The 21584-nt window shown below is 42.6% G+C and overlaps 1 protein-coding gene across 4 annotated transcripts in view; it reads right to left on the reverse strand.

Annotated features, from left to right (window-relative positions):
• TMEM131 (transmembrane protein 131) overlaps window positions 1-21584 on the reverse strand; it is a 189606-nt gene that overhangs the window by 99989 nt on the left and 68033 nt on the right. For all 4 annotated transcript variants that reach the window (XM_074991904.1, XM_074991913.1, XM_074991898.1 and 1 more), the window contains one exon: window positions 962-1030. In XM_074991904.1, coding sequence (XP_074848005.1) covers window positions 962-1030 — 69 coding nt within the window. The remainder of the gene's footprint in view (window positions 1-961; window positions 1031-21584) is intronic.

Raw genomic sequence — 21584 nt, forward strand, 5'->3', positions numbered from 1 at the left:
TAATTTCCTGCTGAGGTGCATACAGAATAGATTTTAAATGCAAGATTTTTTTTTCTGCAGAGTAAAAGGAGTTCTAAAACACTGCATAAAATTAAAAAACTTTCAACTGTTAAAAGAATGCTGTGTATTCACTACAAATCAGAATTTCTTCAGGAATTTCTCCATATATTTACTTTATAGCAGATATGTGACTAAACACAGCATGTTTGTACTGTACATTTTTGCTTAAAAATACAAACAAATAATGGCAGTTAAATTTTTTCACCATGACCATATACTTATATTTAAAAATCATGAAAGTTCTCAAAATCAAAGAACTAAAATATAGACAAACCTAGGATGGCTGGTTAGCTTTTCTTACATGTTCTTTTTGTAACAATGTGTTAATATAAATGTGGCATATAGCTTATATAGCCTGTTCATTCCACTGACAAAGACCATTATCTAATACATGTAAAATAAAGCACTTTCATATAGCTTTAATGTATAGTGACATTCACTAAATGATAGAGAAGGATACTTATGTTCATAAAATATGCCCAAGCAATCACTTTGACAAAACTATATATATGATTCCCTTTCCCCTCACAGGTTAAAAAATAACTCAGGGTCAGCATAATATTCCACTTTGAGCAAAAACTTGCACTATTTTCCATGCACTTCTCTATATTCCTCACACTGTCCCATTACTCATTCCTACAAATGGAAAGTAAACCAGCTAGCTTCGCTGTAGCATGATATAAAAGCAGACTTGGCTTAAAACAAGCTATCCCTCCACCTCTTAGATCAATTGTACAAAACAAGTCAAGAGCTTGGTTTTAGGTAGGATGGTGGTGAGGATAGCTAGACCAGTTGCATTTATGGAGAGATGTTTAAAGTTTTTGTCAACAAATGTAAGTGTTTACATTAATTTTTGTATTTGTCTTCAAACAAGAACAAAAATAAAAACTTTCCAACTTACTGTTCATGGAAATCCAGCATCGGTGGTTCAAACCGGATAGGTCTGCAATTCCCCCGATAGAGAGACACACTATGGGGGGGGAAAAAATAAGGCTCTATAACAAAAGAAGTGTCAAGAACAAATATTCTCTCTAAACATCTCAGTTCCTCTATTCTTAGCAAGTAATTTCTGGAGGCTAGTACTGTTATGATTATGTTAGATCAGTATTTCTTAAACTGTGTTCTACAGAACAGTGGTGTTTGTGAACAATTCACTAACGTCCTGTGAGCAGTTGGAAACATTCACTGATGGTATATAGTTTGTTATTAAAACCAGATACAGTCATACCCCGAGATACACCCATTTGAGTTACAAGAATTCGATTTTATGAAGAGTTTCACTTAATACCCCTACTTCGGCTTACAAAGCATTTCTTCACATTTACGAGGACCGATCTGGAGGCTGGCAGCGCTGGTAGGCAAGCACCGAAGGGATGGAGTCAGCTGCGTTGGTCTTGACGAAGAGGCCGTGCGGGGGGGCGGCAGCGCCCTGCAAAAGGGCGGCAGTCTGGTGCAGGAGGTAGACTCATCCGAGTCCCACCAGTAGATCACACTGCTCAGAGATGTGGATGCTGGGCGCGCAGCCCATCCAAGCCCTGCTGCTGCTGCTGCTCACCCCCTGGGCAACTAGGGGGCTGCCGCCACCTGCCCCGCGCAGCTGTGCCTCGGGTGCCATTTGCCATCCGTGGCGCTCCTCCCATTTAGCGCCTGGCTCGCCCTCAGCTGCCGCCAGTGGGGCCTCTCCACTGTGCAGCCCCGCACGAGAGAGGCATTGCCCCTTGCCAGCCGGGGGCCCCTGTGCCTGCCTAGCTTCCCATTTGGCCAGCCCCTGGCCATGCCCCCTCCCCACTTAACCTAAGCTGCGCTCAGGCTGGTCTGCCTCCCCATGCCCTGCTCTGCCCTACCCTGGGATTTGGTGGTGTTTTAGCATAAATGAGTGTACACTTTGGAGCTCAGGAACGCATACAATTTTTTCCCACTGAAATTACTGGTCATTACATTTTCGACTTACGAGAATTTGCCCTCAGAGGGGTTTTTCAGGAACGAATTACCCTCGTAAGGCGGAGGAAGACTGTACAATGTTACTTCTTCATTGCTCTGATACCTGATTAAACTACTTCATTTTGTTTTTGCTATATATGCTGGTTTTTTGTCTGACAATTCTTTTAAAGAAAATTTTCATAGGTGTTCGCCTAAAAATACTATCTGGTGTTCCATGGTCTCAAAAAGTTTAAGACACACTGCTTTAGATGAAGGAAGAGCCTAAGAAATGTGGCCAACCAGTGAAAGTTGTATTTCATTTACTCATTGTATCTGTGCAGTGCTTCAATGCATACATTTATGAATAAATTCACTGCATGTGAGTTTTAAGTGAAGAGATCTGAAAGCCATTTTCAATGTAGTCTTGCAAATGCAGAGACTTAAATAGGATTATTTTATATTAAAACCATTCATCTTCATTTAAGCTAACATTTTAAATTTTTTCCTCCACAAATTTATCCATTCCAATACAACCAAAATACTAAGATGAACTATTAGGGAAACACATAGTACATATGGCAGTATTTTATGAACATGTGACTGGTCCCTTACTGAGTCAAATCCACATGTTACAAAAAGAGTAATTAAATTGAAATTGAACTTGGCTTTCTGATCCCAACAGATACACGCACATCCCCCTCTCACAGAATTGGAAGGGACTTCGCGGATCATCCAGTCCAGTCCCCTGCCCTATTGCCAGGACCAAGCACCATCCCTGACATCTATTTGCCCTGATCCCTAAATGGCCTCCTCAGGGACTGAACTAACAACGCTGGGTTTAGCAGGCCACTGAGCTATCCCACCCACAAAATATTTTGTTACTGATTGACATCGATGCGATTGAACTACAGCTGCTCTGTAATTGCTGAATACTGTATGCTAATCTGGTTTTGCTTTAGTGTACAAATATATTGGTTTAGTTTAAAAGAGAACTGTAAAAAAAGCAGGAGGGGGGAAAATGGCTCAAGATAAGCTGCTTCTCAGAAAAACAAAAGGCTGACAAACCAGTACATGACCAGAATTGGGGCTGGTTTTAAAGGAAGAATCCTCTCAAGGGAAGACGGAAGTTGTTCTGAGGGACTACACAGTATCAGACAGCTGCTGGGGTGTCTGAAGAAGTAGGGACTGTTCTAGGTAAATAAGGGAATGATAAGCCACGTTATACTCTTCATCCACTAAGTGGCACTGTGTACAACACACACTGGAACCTTAGAGTTATGGACACCTGAATGCAGGTTGCTCGCAAGTCGCTGAACAAAACATTACAATTCTTGCAAAAGTTTACATCTGAATCTAATAAAGATTTGAAACTTTACTACATGGGAGAAAAATGTTGCTTTCAGCCATCTTAGTTTAAATGACACAAAGTTTTCTTATATTGGTCTTTTTTAAAAACACTTTAAAATACTTCACTTTTAATGGAGTATTTGATTTTTTTTTCTTGGTACTTCTGTTGCTTGATGGTGTACTTCTGTTTCTAAATGATGTGTGCAGTTGACTACATCTACACTACAGAATTATTATTGAACTAACTTTGCTAGAGAGTCTACACTATGCATGTGCTATGTCAAAATAAATTTGAAATCCTGGGAGCGTTATTTTGAAATTGGTAACCCTCACTGTAGGAGGAATAATGCCTATTTCAAAATAGGTGCTATTAGACACAGAATAATGCTATTTCAAAATAGGCCATAATGGCGGTCAATGGCACCATTTAGAAATCGTGCTACTTGTCTGCAAATGCTACTTCAAAATGCGTTTATGTTATTTTGAAATAGCTGTTTCAAAATAGCTTATTTCCAATTCTCTCTTTAGTGTAGCCATAGCCTTCGTAACTTTAGGTTCATAACCTTGAGGGTCTTTCGTACTTTAATTTCCGCTAACCTCAGCTCTACCTGGAAGTATTTTAAAGGATCATATGGAACACTTCTCAAGTGTATCTCTGAGTTGAAGATCTGTAGTCAGTCCATATCCGATACAGAATGCTGACCTGCTAGGAATAGCCCTGCAACTCACTCTATACAAATAGTAGATGATTATGACCAAAGGACAAGCAGCCTTTAGGCAAGATAGGCATGCCTAAAGATTCTCTCTAAATGCTGTGTTCCTACTATGAAATAATGTTTTGGTTTTAAGAAAGCAGTTGTGACACAACTGAACCAACTGATGTAAGGGCTGGAGTCAAACAAGGGTGTGGGAAAGCACACAAGCAAATAATATCTTCCTGGAATCCAGGCTCCAGGTTATTGGACATGACCTCCCAAATAGAGTCAAAATAACCTCCAGGATAGATGGTAGCCTCTTTAATCTATGCCACTTCAGAGCCAAGACCTCATAATCAATGATAGAAGTCCAGTACACAAATGATGCTGAGGTCAATGATACCTCTGAAAATGGTCTCCAAGTAATCAACATTTTCACCATGGCCTGCTGCAGGTTCAGACTGACTCTCAATACACAAAAGACCAAAGCTCTCTTTCTGCCAACATCCACCATACCCCTATCTGAATCAACCATCATGGTGGATGGCCAACTGCTGAAAAATGGCAACAGCTTCCCCTATCTTGGGCACTGTGTGTCCAGCAGCGCGGGCACTGATGATGAAATCCACCACCAGATTTCCAGTGCATCTTATGGACATTCATGGAGGCATGTCTGATGACTGACATCAGGACGCAGACCAACATCTACAATGCCACAGTCCCCCCAGCACTGCCATACGGAGCTGAAGCTCTACAGATGTGTCAGAAAAGATCTGGAGAATTTCCACCAAAAAGTACCTGAGGAGAATATTGGGCATCATGTGGCAGGACAGATGAACCAATGTTAGCCTCCTCACAGGGGCTGTTTACTGCAGCATTAGGGCAACAATTGCCCATAGGCAGCTACAACAGTCTGGTCACATGATCAGGATGCACGTCACATGTCTGCCTAAACAGATTCTCTACACTCAGCTGAAGACTGGGGTTAGGTCTTGCAGGGAGCAGAAGCAGTGCTACAGAGACGTCCTTAAGAATACCTTGGTGAAGTGTGACATTTACTCTGACACGTGCGAGGTGGAAGATCAGGTTACCTGGAGGGCCACCATCAAGAATGGCACCCAACACTTTGAGATGAAGCACTGTCTCTATGAGGAAGACTAGAAAGCCTGACATAAGTAGAGTGCCCAGGCCTGTACCAGTGCCACTGATGTCAGCATTAATGGAGACAAAAACCTCAGGTGTAACTACTGCTGGAGAATGTTCCCTGCCAGCATTCGCCTAACATCTCACCTTTGCACTTACCAGTTACTGGTGTCCAAGGGTAAATCCTACTCAACTCAAAATACTCACAGCTGGGCTGTGGTCAGCTGACTTGGTTTCCGCAGTGCTCACTATGGGGTTGACTAATCATGACGCAGATACATGGACTCAGATGGAGCCTGTGCTCTGTTTCAGAATCCAGGCTCATTAGATTCAGTAGTGCAAGAATGAGTCAGCTGACATGAACCAGCCAGGAGTATTTAACTGCAGTGTGGACATATCCATAGGGGACTATAACACAGGGCCGGGGCTATGAGTGGGAAAATTGTGGATTTGTATCCTGAAATATGTAGAGGCCCTCAACATCTGGGGGTATGCAGTTAGAGAGAAAAGAAAAGGGCTAGTAGTACAACTAGCCCTGTAACCATGACAGTGTGGTTTAAAAAGAAGGTTCACATTATGTGCACTTAAGTCTGTCCCATTGTACTTCAAAGAAAAGCTAAATGATCAAGTTTAATGACATCCCCACATTCCAATCAGAGTGCCACTGAGGAACCCATTACAAAATTAAAGTGACAGGCAACTGTATTTTATAACTAGATTAAAAACTTGGCCATGAATAATCATAATTTGTAATATATTTGTAAAACCAAGGAAGTCTTAGCAATGTGAGCCCTCAGCAAACACTTAACAGCTCACTACAGAAATGAGAGGTGGACAATGGCCATGTGAGAAAACTAGTGATGCTCTACTGTGTAACTAAGCCACTTACAAATGGTCAGGACTGACAGTGCTTGCACACAGCTAATTTAGAATTTAACCAGCAAGAGGTTACCGAGATGCTATAATGCTGTTTTATTCTAACCTACACAATACAGTTTCAAAACAAAGTGACCACCTTTCACAAATAGCTCTCTCAATGCAAATTCCTCAACACTGCAATATAAACATCTACTTTGGATCTATATAATTCTATTTACCATTTCTTCTCCAGCTGTGCTATTTTAAACTCTATGACAAATTTGTTCCAAAGGAGACAAGCTTGTACATTTCTACTATGAAGGCAGTTATTAGTACTGACTGCAATTATCCACCTACATGGATTTTTAAATGGTACTCTAAAGCAACCTTTTTGGTATACTATTGGTTTGGAACTAACAGCACACTTAGGGATAACTCACCACCTGGTCATGTCACATACAGCTGATTTAAACTTTTGAAATGTTGATTAAAAATAAACTTAAAAATCATTGTTATTCCACTCTGATCAGATGGAATGGGGGCCCAAATTAATGGTACTTATATTTCACTGATCTACTTTTGGTGAATGTAGAGAAATGATGAATAGAAGAAATATTAGATTTTATGCAGTTTCTGACAAAATATAAATACCTAAATGTGGCAATACATTCACAAATGCTGCAATGTATCAAAGAGAGTTTTCTTCTTCTACTGATTTCAAAGCACAGGTGGAAGCAATTAGAAAAAAAGTGTGTGTCCTTTTACAGGTGACTACACAAAGGAATAGTTAAGTTATATATTTTGTCAAAAACTGATTGTTTGCTTAATGACACAGAATAGGCAAATAGTCTGCAACTAGTTTACCAAAGGCATTAGATAATCAGCTGATCTAACTGGCTAGACATGAGTTTTTCAATTCTTGGATCTCTGCCTATAAAGTTAGGGATTCTATTTGCAAGGGCACATTGAGGACATTTAACATCTCAAACAAGCTGGTGAGCAGCAATTAACGATATTTTAACATACAAGCATTGACTCTCCAATCTTACTTTAATTGCTGGAAACTGTTAAAATAAAGGTAATTGTACATGTCTGCAGTGCCAACAATGTCCTCATACGTTATAGAAAAAAAGATTACACAATTCCTGCCCCAAAGAGTCTACAGTCTAGTTCAGACAACACAGCAGAACCCTGAGATATACACACTTGAGTTGCGTGTATCTCAGGTTAACGCAACACAGTGGCGGAGAGCTGGCGCCTGCCTCGGGGCTGCCCACCACTCAGGGGAGCCAGAAAACTGGCCAGGCGCCAGCTTCCTGCCACTCAGAGAAGCAGGGAAATTGACCAGTACTACTGTGTTGGGTCAGTTTCCTGGCTCCTGTCATGGCAGCAGTAGAGCGCCTGATTCTCTGCTGCCACCACTGACAGGAGCGGCTGCCACACCTGACAGAAAACTGGAGCTGCGCTGGTCAGTTTCCTGGTTCCCCTGAGTTACAAGAAATTTGACTTAATCAGGGTTGCACAAGAACGCAAACTCTGCATAAGTCGGTGGTCTACTGTATACTAGGCAGCTCCACAAGATTCAGTTTGCGCAGAAGTCTTGCAGGCTTACTGCTCTAAGGTCTCACAGAGGACATGTAGAAATCTGAAGGAGAAAGCTGAGTATCTGGAACATAAATTAACTATTTCAACCATAAGGAACAGCATACAAAATGAAACAAAGAAAAACCATTGGAGTATACCGGAAGGCTTTAAGAAGAGAAGGTTGCGTGGACTAGGTATAAACAGAGATATATGTAGAAGGAGCAGCCATTTAGGGCCTGAGAGGATTAAAACTGAAGCTTTAATTTGTTGCAGGCAGCAATTTTAACTAAGAGGTATTCAAAAAATGAGCACCAAGAAAAGTTAGTATTTTATGTGGGAAAAACAGTCTAAAACTAAAATTTCCATATAGTGGGTTTCCATTAAAAAGCAAAATTTTGACAGATACCACCATCAAAACCCAGTACAAAGCAAATCAGCACAGCAGACTCAGTGAAGTCCTCATGGATGCAGAATGCTGCCCTTCAGAGTGGATAAGAATTGGTTAAAAGTTTAAAAAACATTATTTTTTAAAATTTAACAGGGAGGGGAAGCCTTGGGGGAAGAGAGGGAGCATGGGAGCCAAGAGGAGCAGCTTGAGTGAGGCTTCAGGGCACAATAGATGAAAAGGACCTGGGGGTAGAGCACTGGCTGGGCCATATTCCAGGCTCCCTCTCTGCATCAGCACTCCGAGGCACCCTGTTAGAGATGCACTGCATCCTGTTTGGGGAGGCTTTGCCTCCTCTCTCCTCTTATCCCACTGTCCATGATCTGGTCTCAGTGACTTATCAATATGTTCCAAAATCTCTTCTGACACCTCAGTCTGGGACATTTCCATTCTTTTTAGGTCACAAATTAAGAATTAAGTGTGGGCATATCCTTCACGTCCACTACAGTGAAGACTTATGTAAAGAATTCATTTAGGTTCTTGGCATTGGCCTTGTCTTCCTTGAGAGCTCCATTAGTACCTTCCCGCTTTTGAGTTATTTACATTTTTGTTTGCTGTTAGATGTCCTAACAGTTGCTCTTTAAATTCTTTTTTGGACCGTGTAATGGTACTTTGAGGCTTGACTTGACAGTTATACTTACTCCCATGTTACTCCCTAGGATTTTATTTCCAGCTTTTAAAAACAAACCTTTTCCTTCTAACAGCCCAGTGGTTTTCAATCAGTGTGCTGTAAAAAGTGTCCAACTGTCCTGTGAAATTTCATCCATTTCTCCTTGCTTCAGCTCTTTGCAGCATCACCACAGGAGAAAACTGGGCTGAAGCCAGGCTGTTCGAGTCCCAGCTGGCACAGAGTTTGTCAATTTCCCCTCACTGTGGCTGATGCAGGGTGAGTCAATCCCCCCTCACCCCTGCCACATGCACACACCATGGTGGCTCTTAATGTCTGCTTCACAGCACCCTGTTCATGCTGGGAGGCAGATGAAATACTGCTTTCCATCCCTAATGGGCTGGAAGGGAGCCCACCCCACTCCCTGTTGTAGCAAGAAGGAAGGAGCGAGTGTGGAAGCCTGGTGCAGCTGGAACATGGTTTGAATGCCGCGTCCTGGCCCCAACAGACTGGCAAGAAGGGAGCCTGATTTCTGGAGCCACCTTCCCCAACCCACAAGTAATTGAGCAGCTGCTGAAGTTTTCAGTCGTTATTTACTCAACATCCCCAGCATGACAGAGAGCAGATTTTGAAAACACGTCTGTGCTCGTTGTCGAAGATTGTGTATTCAAAACTTGAATGCATTTGATTCTTGTTGTATGCACTATTCTGCAAACTTCTCTAGTAAGACTGTAACCATAGTAAATGTAAGTAAATAATGTTTTTGGCAAATCACTTCAGCTGGAAAAAAAAGTGTGCGCGCCATGGAATTGTGTTGGTTTCACTGAAGTGTGCTGTGCAACTGAAAAGGTTCGGCTAAACCAGTGGTTCCCATCCCACCAAAAACTCTTCTGACTTAACCACAAGAACATGCATTTTTAAACGTTTGTTTACTCATATCTATAATGTTTTTACACAACTCGAGTTCTATATTACAATATTTTGACCAATGTCAAATCAGACAGCAACTGAAGGCTGCTATTAAGTTAGACAGAAACCAAGCTAAATGTTTTGAACTAAAGTGGGGAGCACTGCAGCAAATAAATGAAAAATTACACACCTTCTAAGTCCATATTCCAGGTACTGAAATGGGTGGCCCAAGAGAGAAGCCAAATAGCTTGTTTAAAAAAAAAAAAAAAAAAAAAAAAGTGTTCACACAGGTTTAGGCATATAACACTGAAAATCATCCAGTCCTTGAAAGTCTACCATCTAAAAGTAACATTTCAAGTCTCCAATAGCCACACATCCTATGTTAAAATAATAATTATACAAAGCTGCTGCTAGGACTGGAGAAGCTGCTGGAGTGGCTGGGACTGCCAGGACCACAGGGGCCAGAGGAGCAGGGGGCGGGTCCTGTGGCAGGGTGCAGAAGCTCTCTTCCCCCAGCCTCGTGTGCATGGAGCACGTTGGCGCCCAGCCACTGCTGCCTGTAATGGTGCTGAGCAGCAGCCATGGTGTTGGAGGCTGCCGCCCACTGGCAGGCTAGGGGCAGTCATGCTCTACCTTCATACAGGAGGCTTGGAGCTGGGGTTTGGAGGGGCTGCAGATCTGATAGCTGCAGGAGGTGGAAGGAGCCAGTCCAGCACTCAGCTCCGCTCCTCATAATTTGGAGAGGGAAGTGTGAGGGGAAGAATGGGGCAGGAGGGGTGAAGGGAAGGCGGGAGGTAGAGGGCAGGAGTGAGTGATGGGCTGAGAGTCAGTGGATTAACAGATGCCCTTTCCCCCATTAGTCCATTAAATTGAGGGTTACTGTACATACATACTTTGCAAGACATTATTTTAGAATACTTAACTACCTCTACCGTGTAATAAGCACTAGCATATCCACTTTCATTCTCAGTGTATGATAGGCAAGTAGTTTAAGTTCACACGAGACCCTGTAAATGTTCCTAGAGAACGTATCCAGTCATTACTAACAGTCTGACACTCTAAATCTGCTCAAGTAACAAATGCAGAGAGTGTCTCACCAAAATTTTGATTTTAAACCATGGCCTGTCTATTCCACAAAGCCTCCTTTTAACTTAGCCAAGTGCTATTTTAATTAATTTGATGGCTCGGCTCCCCAGCTTACAATTTCAAAAGAGACATCCTACAACCAATCACAAAAGGAGGTCTATTTATAAAAAGAAAAAAATATTCCTTAAATTCTAGAAAACTGAGCATTAGGTTGCCATTTTTATAATTAGGTGTACTTTACTTACAAACCTTTTACAGCTGAGTGCCAGAATATTTGCCACTGTACTGTGAGCAACATCTTCCCAAGTTTGCATTAGTTATATCTCATCGAGTAAGAACTAGTCTCGGAAAATGTATGCTTCACATTTATCTTAACTGCAACATACTATGTTTGCAAATTTCTGCCTACCATATGTGCGATGTTCTACACTTTCTTCTAACTGTCAATGGGGTTTCATGCAAAGCAATTATTTTCCTTTTTTAAGTTCACTTTCAAACAAGGTTTTTGTGATCCTGTTAACAGTCATCTCTGTTCCTCATAACGAACACATTCGTAACATCTTCCACATGCACGAGATCCCACATGGATGACTGCAACAGTCTACATCTTTTAAGATAAGGGCTTCACATGTCATTAAACTGATTATCAATTAACTAGAGGATAGCACACAGTTTCTTCTGCAGGCTGAACATATTACACACATCAGGCTCCTTATGTCCCTCCATTTCTCCCTCAAATTCCTTCTGCGCCTCACTCTTACGCATTCAATTCTAGGCATACCTGCAGTCTCACACATACTCTTCCCACAGTGCAGGAGCTCTGTGTACCCCATTCTCCTCTGTCCATAGCAGGGGCTCTGTATGCCCCATTACCCTCTCCCCCCGACCATTGGATAAGCACCTCTATTTACACCATCCCTTCCTTCACACCAGGTATTCTCATTTTCCCAATGGCAAGGGATAGGTGCTGTTTGCAGGAAGGTGTTCAAGCAAGAGGACTGAAAAGCAAGTGAGGGCTGGGGACTCAAGCCCACAATGTATGTGTGTGCCACTGCCATCTCCAGAAAGGTCAGTAGCAAACAGCTCATGAACCACATTCTGACTGGAAATCTCCTCAGTACAAAAATTAGACCAGTTCTAATCTCTGAAGTACCATGGAGGATTTATAAGGCCATAATGTCTTTTATAATAAGCCTCCTTTATATTACTCTGACAATGTAATGAAGCCCTACCATTTTTACACCTGTCTCATATTCCTGAGGGAATCCACTAAGAACAATGGGGACAAGTCACTATACAGTAAGCCCTGTATAACGGACCAATGGGAGAGAGGGGTGTTCATTAAATCGAAAGCCCATTATGTCTGAGGGTTTAGCTCACTGACTTTCCCAGCTCCTCCCAGCTTCAGCAGAGCCTGATGGCTCCTCCAGCTCCGAGCCAATGGGGCTCAGGGCAGAGCCGGGGGGCTTCTCCAGTTCCCAGTCCCCTGTACTCTGCCCTGAGCATGGCTGATCCTCCAGCCTCTGGGGTGGTCTCGGCGGGGGGAACCCAGCAGCAGTGGTGGCTGTGCCAGGGACCTCGCAGCTGTGGCAGTCCCAGCCACAGGCAGAGTCGAGACATGGGCAGCGGGGAGGGTGGTGGGCGAACGAACACGGTGGCCTCTGCAGCTCAGCTAGGGATCCTGGGGCTCAGACCTCTGCAGCCACGGGAGGACCCAGTGGTGGCTCGGGTGAGTCTTACAGTACAGTACTCTACTTTCATGGGGGCGCTAGCGGAAATCCATTATAACCAATGTCTGGTATAACAGGGTCTGTTATATCTAGCGTTTAATGTATTCTGCTCTGTTGGAGAGAGCAGAGCATGCCACATACTTACCTTCACAAAAACACCCCAGACATGCTCCTCCACGCCAAGTGTGCCACAAGCACAGTCTCCTCCCGCTCCCCCCAGCAGTGATGTTACGTTTCTATCAGCTAACCTGGGCACCCAAACTAACCTGCCTGCACTGTTGGAAAACAACTTGAGACCATTCTCATGACTTTCCTTTATTTCCCCATGAGAAGTAATCTTTCTGCAGGGAAGCAAATACACCTGTGGGCACTATGAATTCTCTGCACACACCATGATGCAAAATTCCCTCCAGTACCCCTTAGGTCCACTCCAACTCTGTGCATGGACTTGGCATTTCTGCTCCATGGAGCACCATAGCTCAGGGACCCCAAAACTGGCTTGCAATCCCTCCCCGGGCTACAGTCTCCAAACTGAGAACCACTGCAGAAGTGAACAGCTACTTTCCTGTCTTTTTCCTTTCAAATATAATTTTTGAATGTAGAAGGGTTTGAAATTTTCTGCTTGGGCTTTTTCATCCTGAATTGTGCGTAACATACTATATCTATGAACAGGATTCATCCAATTAACATTAGGATCTGATTTCAAACTAGTCCTTTATTTCAGAATAAGGCCATCCTTCAGGCACAACCAAGGAAGACCCACGAAACAAGTTCTCATGCAATTGTCCTTCCCTACATACTTGCAACCAAAATCCAGTTTTTAAAAAGATCTAGTTATGGCCTGAAGAGGATATTCAAAACATGAATCAAAATTAATTGAGGTTGTCTAGATGATTAAAAAAGTAAATTTTTTCAACATAACTCAAGGTGAGCAGCTTAACTCACACAAGCCACCGATAAAAACCCTTTAATTACTGCATAAGTGACTTTTTTTTTGTTTTATTTATGTTGCTTGGAAACATGTCTAGACAGTCAAAAAAGCTGCTAACCACAGAACAAAACCATCTAGGCTGGTATAAATGGCAAAACTTTTAAACAAGGACTATACTCATATAAACCAAGGCTAGGTTTTCAACTGGACCAGATTAGCTAAACTGTAATTGTTCTTATGAAGTGCAAAATTAAACAATCTGTGACCACACCTTAAATTCTAAACTTGAACTTAAACCCATATTAAGAGTGTCCACACACAAATGGCACTTGTTTAATTTGGCGCAATGCCACATCTTTAGTTAAATCCATAGCCATTGTGTTTATACAATATACATACATACACACACGCACATCTCCTAGAACTGGAAGGGACCTCTGAAGGTCATCTAGTCCAGTCCCCTGCCCTCTTGGCAGGACAAAGCACCACCCCGATATCTATTTGCCCCAGTCCTTAAGTGGCCTCCTCAAGGATTGAGCTCACAACCCTGGGATTAGCTGTTACAACAATATTATACTATCTTTGGACCCAGAAAGAACTTGCTTCTGTGGTAGTGTCTTGAATCAATGATATAATTTGTGGCAAAGGTTGCAAAATTCTGTGAATATTACCAATTTCAGTGTTGACTGGATTTTTACTTTGAGACAGTTTATTGAAAAGATGGCTGAATTTAATAAGCCTTGCGCAGAACTTATATATTTCTGTTAAGCCTTTTATTTGTTGCATTGAACGAGTTTGCACAATCTGACATGGCATCAAGGAATTCCTCAGAAGACAATGGCATTGATAAAGAGAGAACAAAAGCTGCATTTGATTCGATGCCAGGTACATGCCACTGTTTCCTATCTGCACAGAGTTTGGCAAGACTTTATTTTGCCACCACTCATCAGTTGATGGATAAACTTAAGATAACTGCCACTGGTGTTCAGCCCAACACTATTCCATTTCAAGATTTTGAATATGTTGTGGACAATATCTCACTATAATTAATTCCTGCAGCTGACAGGCTAAAACAGAGTCCCAGGTGATTATCATTAGTCCCTAGATCAATATTATTTTGTGTTGATAGGACACCAAGCAGCTGTCAAACACTTGGACAGCATCATAGTGCTGGAAGATGTTTGAAAGTTGCGAACAAATACGTGAGCTGCTGCTGCCATGTTTCAGGTCCTTCAACAGCCTGTCTGGAGACAGTGAGGCATCTAACTTTCTACAGAGTCACAGAACTGCAATTATACCAATTCTGTTGTAGGAAAGTGAAACATGAGTGCTGAGAAATGTTCAAAAACACTGATGTGTTCTATTATCAACTACATCAACTGCTCCATACCAAGCTGTAGAACAAGATCAGACACCAGAATATTCAAAGCCAAATCAGAAACCCTCTCCATCAGCACTATTTCAGTTTCAGAGGCTTTCTGGTTATGGATATTTAATAAGAATGGAAAAACAATCAATTTTGAAATATGAACACCAAGTAATGCTGTTACGTGCTAGCAATCTTGTGGCTGCCCAAAGCTTGTGTGCCATGACAAGATAGCCATAGATGGGCAAATTGTATATATAATCATACCAGCTTATGCAGTTTTATTGACATTGATCTAGGGGGACACACAATTTGTAAGGAGGCCACATCCCTTTTGGGATTTGTCATCATGATAGTTCACTGTTCATTTCAGCAGAAAAGGTAATATACAGGCTGCACTTCCTGGTCTGGCACCCTCAGGATCTGAGTGGTCCTGAACAAGGGAATTTGCTGGACCAGGAGAGGTCAGGCCTCCAGTCTCATCTGGGGGGCTGCCCCTCCCGACAGCCCTTTACTCCCTACCCCCGAGCTGCCTGGGGGCCTCCATTCCTGGCAGGGCTCCCCACCACTTCAGTGCTGCTAAAAAAAGATCCTCACCCGCAGCCCATCTCCCCGCCATGGTGGGGCTGCCAGAGGAAATCCCCAGCCCCAGCCAGGATCCCTATGAGACTCCCAGGTCACAGGGCTCCCTGCAGTGTGATGGGGCTCCTGTCCAACAGCAGGGCTCTGCTCTGGCCCACCAGCCAGACTAGGTCCAGGAAACTGTCAGCCAGGGCTCTCTGGTCCAGCAACATCCATCTACCACAAATATTGCCTAATGAGAGAGTTTCAACCTGAACTTTGCTATCCTTGTGTGATACTGCAGCAGAAAATGGTACGGGAAACAGGGAAGTTACTTACTGTGGTCAAGTATCCATCCACAAGTGACAAACCTACTCAGTAGATAAGCAGACAGCTGTTGGGTTATGTCTGGAATATAAGCACCAACATAAGCGGCGCCCAAATATTTTGCATTTCCCTTTATTGAATTTCATCTTCTTGGACTGAGACCAAACATCACTTTTGTCATAGTTATTTTGAATTATAGTATTGCCTGCAATCCCTTCCAATTTCGGGTCATCCACAAGTTTTATATGCATGCTCTGCATTCACTTATCCGGTTCATTAATGAAAATATTGACTAGTATTGGACCCAGGACTAATCCCTGCAGGACCAGACTAGATAAGCCCTCTCACCTTGGCAGCAAGCCACTGATAGCTACTTAACTGAATATTCTTTCCACCAGCTGAACACCCAAATTACAGTAAATGCATCTAGACCAGAGTTCCTTAATTTGCTTAAGACGGCATCTTGTGGGACTGTGTTAAAAGTCTTACTTTAGATACATCATGCCTATGGCTTCTCTCTTACCCACTAGTGTAATTACCCTGTCCAAGAAGGAAGTTATATTGGTTTGACATGATCTGGTCTTGCAAATTGACTGTTTAATAATGTGATCCAGTATCTTTCCAAGCATCAAAGTTAGGCTGATGAGGTCTATGATTCCCTGGTGCTTTTTCACTCCTCTGTATAAGCTATCAGCTAGTGTCAAAGAGCATCTCCCACTGAGCCTTGGAAAAAGAACAAGCAAAAAAATCACAAATAAAGCAACAGAAACTTTAGCTAAGTAAGCAAATCACAAAACTGTACAAGCAAAAAGTCTCTCAGCACAAAATTTCTTACCACATAGCCAAAAAAGCCATAAGAACATAATAATGGCCATAGTGGAAAAGACCAAATGTCCATCTAAACCAAGTATCCTGTTTTCTAAAAGCAACCAATGCTAGGTCCCCCAGAGAGAATGAACAGAACAATCAAGTCACCAGGTCGTCCACTTGTAGCATATGGCAAAAGAAGACCAGAGACACCATTACTACCCCTTCCTGGATAACAGCTCCATCAATGGCTATCTTCCAAGAACTTATCTAGTTCTCTTCTGAACACCATGCTTGTGTTAGCTTTCACAGATCTATGCAAACAGTGGATTGGTGGTTCCTCCCCTACTGCACTCCCCACCTTAGAGGAAGCTCCTGGTGAGCCTTCCTGAGAATGCTCCAGACAAACACTAAGTAATGCTGCTATGACTCTGCAAAGACATGTGACCAGCCTACATGACTCTGGACTCCTTTTTGAGTACCTTTATCTTTCCACAAACTGGTCTGAGAACAAAAGGTTCCTGACATATGGAAATGCTACAGAACGCAGAGGGTGACATCATCTGTTGTTCTTCACTCCCACTCACTACTTAACACAGAAGAGAAGCCTAAGAGAGAAAGACTTGTAATGGTGGAGGGGATCCCAATCAAAAAAAAAGTTGCAGCTTGTCCCTTAAGAATCAGCACACCTACTCGCATCAACAGCCAGGATGGGAATTTGCTAACTCATATCCTATCTTTCTAGTATCTTAGCCTTAATTTGTGATTTTGGTAATCAGACTAGGTAATCTGCTTTGATCTGTTTGCTATCACTTAATCTATAATGCTGTAGTTAATAAATATGTTTGCGTTTAATCTAAACCAGTGTGACTTTGACATACCCAGGGAAAAATCTCAGGTTGGTATAACGCATACATATTGTGCATATTACTCACCACGTGGAGGCAGACACACTAATGAGCACACACTGTACAGATCCCTGTGCACTGCAACACTATATACATCTGGATTTATACTCCAGAGCAAGATGCATGCATGGGGAGCTAGAAAACTGGCTGGCATATCATGTTGACACTCAGGTCACCCAGACTGAGTGAAAGGCACCATGTGCTGTTAAATTTGGGTGATGTCCGAATGAGGCTGGCTTTGTCTCCAAACCAGCTGCGTGTTGAAGGATGCCACAGTTCCCAGAGCTTCCAGACTGCAACTCGTCACAGTCATGTTGGGAGAAACCAACCATGGCCTAAAACCTGAATCTGTTTGATCCTCATGAGGCTTCTGCAAAGTTGAGGAAGCGCTCAAACTCAGTGCTCTCCTGCCATGCCTAGTCCAGGTGATTGAGAGAGACTGACTTACAGCCCACAGCCCTCTCTTCTGTTAATACAGCTGTCTGCTGGAGCAGATTAAAGACACTGAAGATCTGGTCCTAAGGAGTCTGAATATTAAATGAAGTTTCTACACTTCATGGTATTCAGACCACATCTAACATGAAGAAAAAGGAATGTCTCAAAAAATACAATACCAGAATTGCTCCTTTAAATCAATATATCCACAAGAATATAAGAAATAATTTTGTACCAACATTAAAGACTCACTGAAGCCCCCAAAAATAAAGTACATTCACATTTAAAGAGTCTACTCTGGTTTTAAATCTGTTATGCCATTCTTCCTGAAATAGCAAAATAGGTTCATTACATTAAAGTACATGCAACAAACAGAATCGAGTCAGTCAAGGATACGCTGAAGTTTAAAGAGTATCCTCTAATTTTGTAGCTTTAAAAAGTTTATTTAAAAATAAAAACAGACCTTGCTAAATATAATTCTACACATTTAGTTGCGCTTTCATGGTGCTTACATGTACAAAACATGAAGTTACTTTTGAGGGTTGTAACTTGAATCACAAGCCTTTTCACTGAAAATTGTTCAGGCAATATTTTTGTGCTAGTTTACACAGAATTTTGGGCATTAATGATTCAATACTTAACACAACATCAAGATAACTGAGTATTATTAAAAACATAAGGTGTCCGTCCACGAGCTCCTGCTGAAACTGTTGTCCGAGAAAAAAAACATATGGTATTTCAAGACGCTAATAGCTTAACTATTTAAATTTCTCAACACTGCAAATGTAAAACAGTTCTACCACACATGGTCATTTCACAAAGCTAGAGGTAATGTCACACAACATGCAGAGTTTTTGTTTTTAAATCAGTTTTATTTTTAAAAATCAAGTGTACTACTTAAATGGATTTTGTATAAATTCACATGCAGGGTAAGAATGTGTTCTATGCTCAAATTCAAAGAGACTTTATAATTATGACAGGATGCACGGTTCCTACCTAATCCCTGACCAGTGAGTAATTAACGAAGCTCACACAGGTGATTCAAGGAGCCATGAAAAGCAATTGCCCCAGGATTAGTAGGGGGAAGGCTGCCCTCTCAACCCAGGGCCAAGAGCCTGAACCAAAAAATCCTGAGTGAAGAAATCGTCAACTTTTTCTGTAAACAAAAGTATGACTGATTGCTAGCTGACTTTTTTGCAATCCACCCACCCCCCCTTTTTTTTTTTTTTTGCTGTGCTGCATTCCCAATTTACAGAAGAACTAAAGGAATGAGTGAGTACTCCACTCAGGAAAAAGTGCCTAGAATAGCAGCATAGTCAGCAGGGTGACAGCCTTTGCAGGCCCTGGGGCAAGATGGGCGGGGGGGGCCTAACACTGTGCCTGTGGAAGAGGCAGGGCCTCAGGTGTAAGGGGCAGAGTTGAGGAAACTCAGCCTTTAGCACTAACTGGACTACAGCGCTGGCTCTTCCCCCAGCCGCACAAAGCGGTGGAATGGTCCCTCCTGTGGCAGTTCAAAGGGGCCTAGAACTCAGGCCGCTGCTACCGCCACCAAAGGAACAATGATGGAGGACAGAGCTTCAGCCCCCTTTGAGATGCCAGGCTCCAGGCCAGCTGCCCCCCTTGTCCTCCCACTCAGTGGGCCTGAGCCTCACTTTGAAAGAATGAACTTTTACTTTAAACACAGTGGTGGATTTTAATGAGTTCAGCTTGAAAAAGTCTTCCCTTGCGTTTACAAGGAGGATGGAGAGAATGGAGTAGAAAAATCAGTTGAAACGACGACAATCTGCAAAACTTTGAAGAGGTTGTTCATTTTCAGTAAATCTAGGTCAAATTTAGGGACCGGATCTTGTCACTGAATATCCTCAACTGCCATTGTTTTCAATGGAAAGGGACGCACCCACAACATCCCAAGATTCTGGATCTTAGAAGAAAATATCCTTGGCTGAGATTATTGCAGAAGTAGCCACGTTAGTCTGTATCTTCAAAAACAACAAAGAAGTCCTGTGGCACCATATAGACAAACATATTTTAGAGCATAAGCCTTCATGGGCAAAGACCCGCTTCATCAGATGTTGCATCTGATGAAGTGGGTCTTTGTGCACAAAAGCTTATGCTCCAAAATATGTTATAAGGTGCCACAGGACTACTTCTTGTTCTTGGCTGAGATAACTGTTGTGACTATTATATGCAGAAACCGATGAAATATTCATGAAACTTTTGTTTAGCTCTGTTGTATCAAGTTGCTTTCTGCATCACTGAAGACTGGGATGAAGAGAGATTTATGTTGTACCGTGAGACAAGGTCAAAGTGTAACGAACACATTTTTGGGTTGAGGAACCATTTGTAAATGTTGATGGCCAGTCATGACCCAATAAATAACTTCAGTGCAAAAAAAAAAAAAAAAAAAAACATAGCTTACTAAATATCTCTTACCCACAATATAGAACACAATACATATTTAAGTACACTGTATACCACAGCAGCACAGTTTTGCAGCTCCTGTCCCCTGGAACTGTCTGGGTATGGCACCTCACTCCAGATTTTGTGACCTCTGGGATTGCAGCGCTGAACAGCTTTGGCTGGCTGGTCAAGCAAAACATTGATAAATACAAAATACGGCATTGAAAAACAAACCCAATTATATACATAAAATGATGGGAAATAAATTAGTTACCACTCAGTCATTGTGGATAATTCTCTGAAAATATCCACTCAATGTGCAACAAACAGTCAAAAAAGCAAACGATGTTGAAAAATCCTTAGGAAAAGGATAGTGAATGAGTCTACATAAATCCGTGGTACACCCATATAATGAATACCGTGTGCAGGTGTAGCCTCCTTATCTCAAAAAAAGATACCTTGGCCTTAGAAAAGGTTCAGAAAAGGGCAACAAAAATTATTAGTGGTATAGAATGGCTGCAATATGAGGAGAGATTAATACAACTTGGACTTTTCATAGCTTGGAAAATAGACAATTACAGGGGGATATGATGGAGGTCTAAAAATCAATGACTTGAGTGGAGAAAGTGCATAAAGACTTATTTATTCCTTCCCAAAACACAAGAACCAGGGGTCCCCAAATGAAATTAGCAGCTAACAGACAGCAGCACCAACAGTAGCTGTGGGCCTGGGGGCAAGGGGGGCCTGGCTCCCTGCCCTGTGGAAGAGGTAGGATTTAGCGTGCCTCCTGCCTATGCTTCCACAGCGCTCCAGTTGCCCCGTTGCAACTTCAGCAGTGGCAGTATCTGGGGCTCTGGGCCCCTTTGAAATCCCAGGCAATCGGGGTACCTGCCTCCTTTGCCCCCTGCCCCCCACAGGCCTGGTTACAGGTTTAAAACAAACAAAAGGAAGTACTTCCTCACACAACACACAGTCAACGTATGGAATCCCTTGCCAGATGACAAGGTGAAGGTCAAGACTATTAAAAAAGAGCTAGTTAAACTCATGGAGGCTATTACCCAGGATGGGCAGGGATCGTGCCCCTAGGCTCTGTTTGTTAAAAGCTGGGAACGGGCAAACAGGTGACAGAGGACAGAGCACTTGATAATTACTTGTGCTGTCCATTCCCTCTGGGGCACCTGGCACTGGCCTCTGTCTGAAGACAGAAAACTGTCCTAGATGGAGGTTTGGTCTGACCCAGCATGGCCATTCTGTTGAGTTAGACAGTGGCATTGGTAAACGGTGCAGGGCGTTGCAGCTTCACTCATTTAAATTTGGCCCAGCTCCTGCCCCCTCAGTCATCATGATGGAGGGACAGGTGGGTCAAACCCAGCCAGGGCTGCGACCCTGAGTGCCAGATCACAACACTGGGAGCAAGGAGCCAACACCAGTAAGTCCATGGAACCTGAGCCACTGCTTCAAGGTG

The sequence above is a fragment of the Carettochelys insculpta genome, chromosome 1 (genome assembly GCF_033958435.1).
Source record: "Carettochelys insculpta isolate YL-2023 chromosome 1, ASM3395843v1, whole genome shotgun sequence".
Lineage (NCBI taxonomy): Eukaryota > Metazoa > Chordata > Testudines > Carettochelyidae > Carettochelys > Carettochelys insculpta.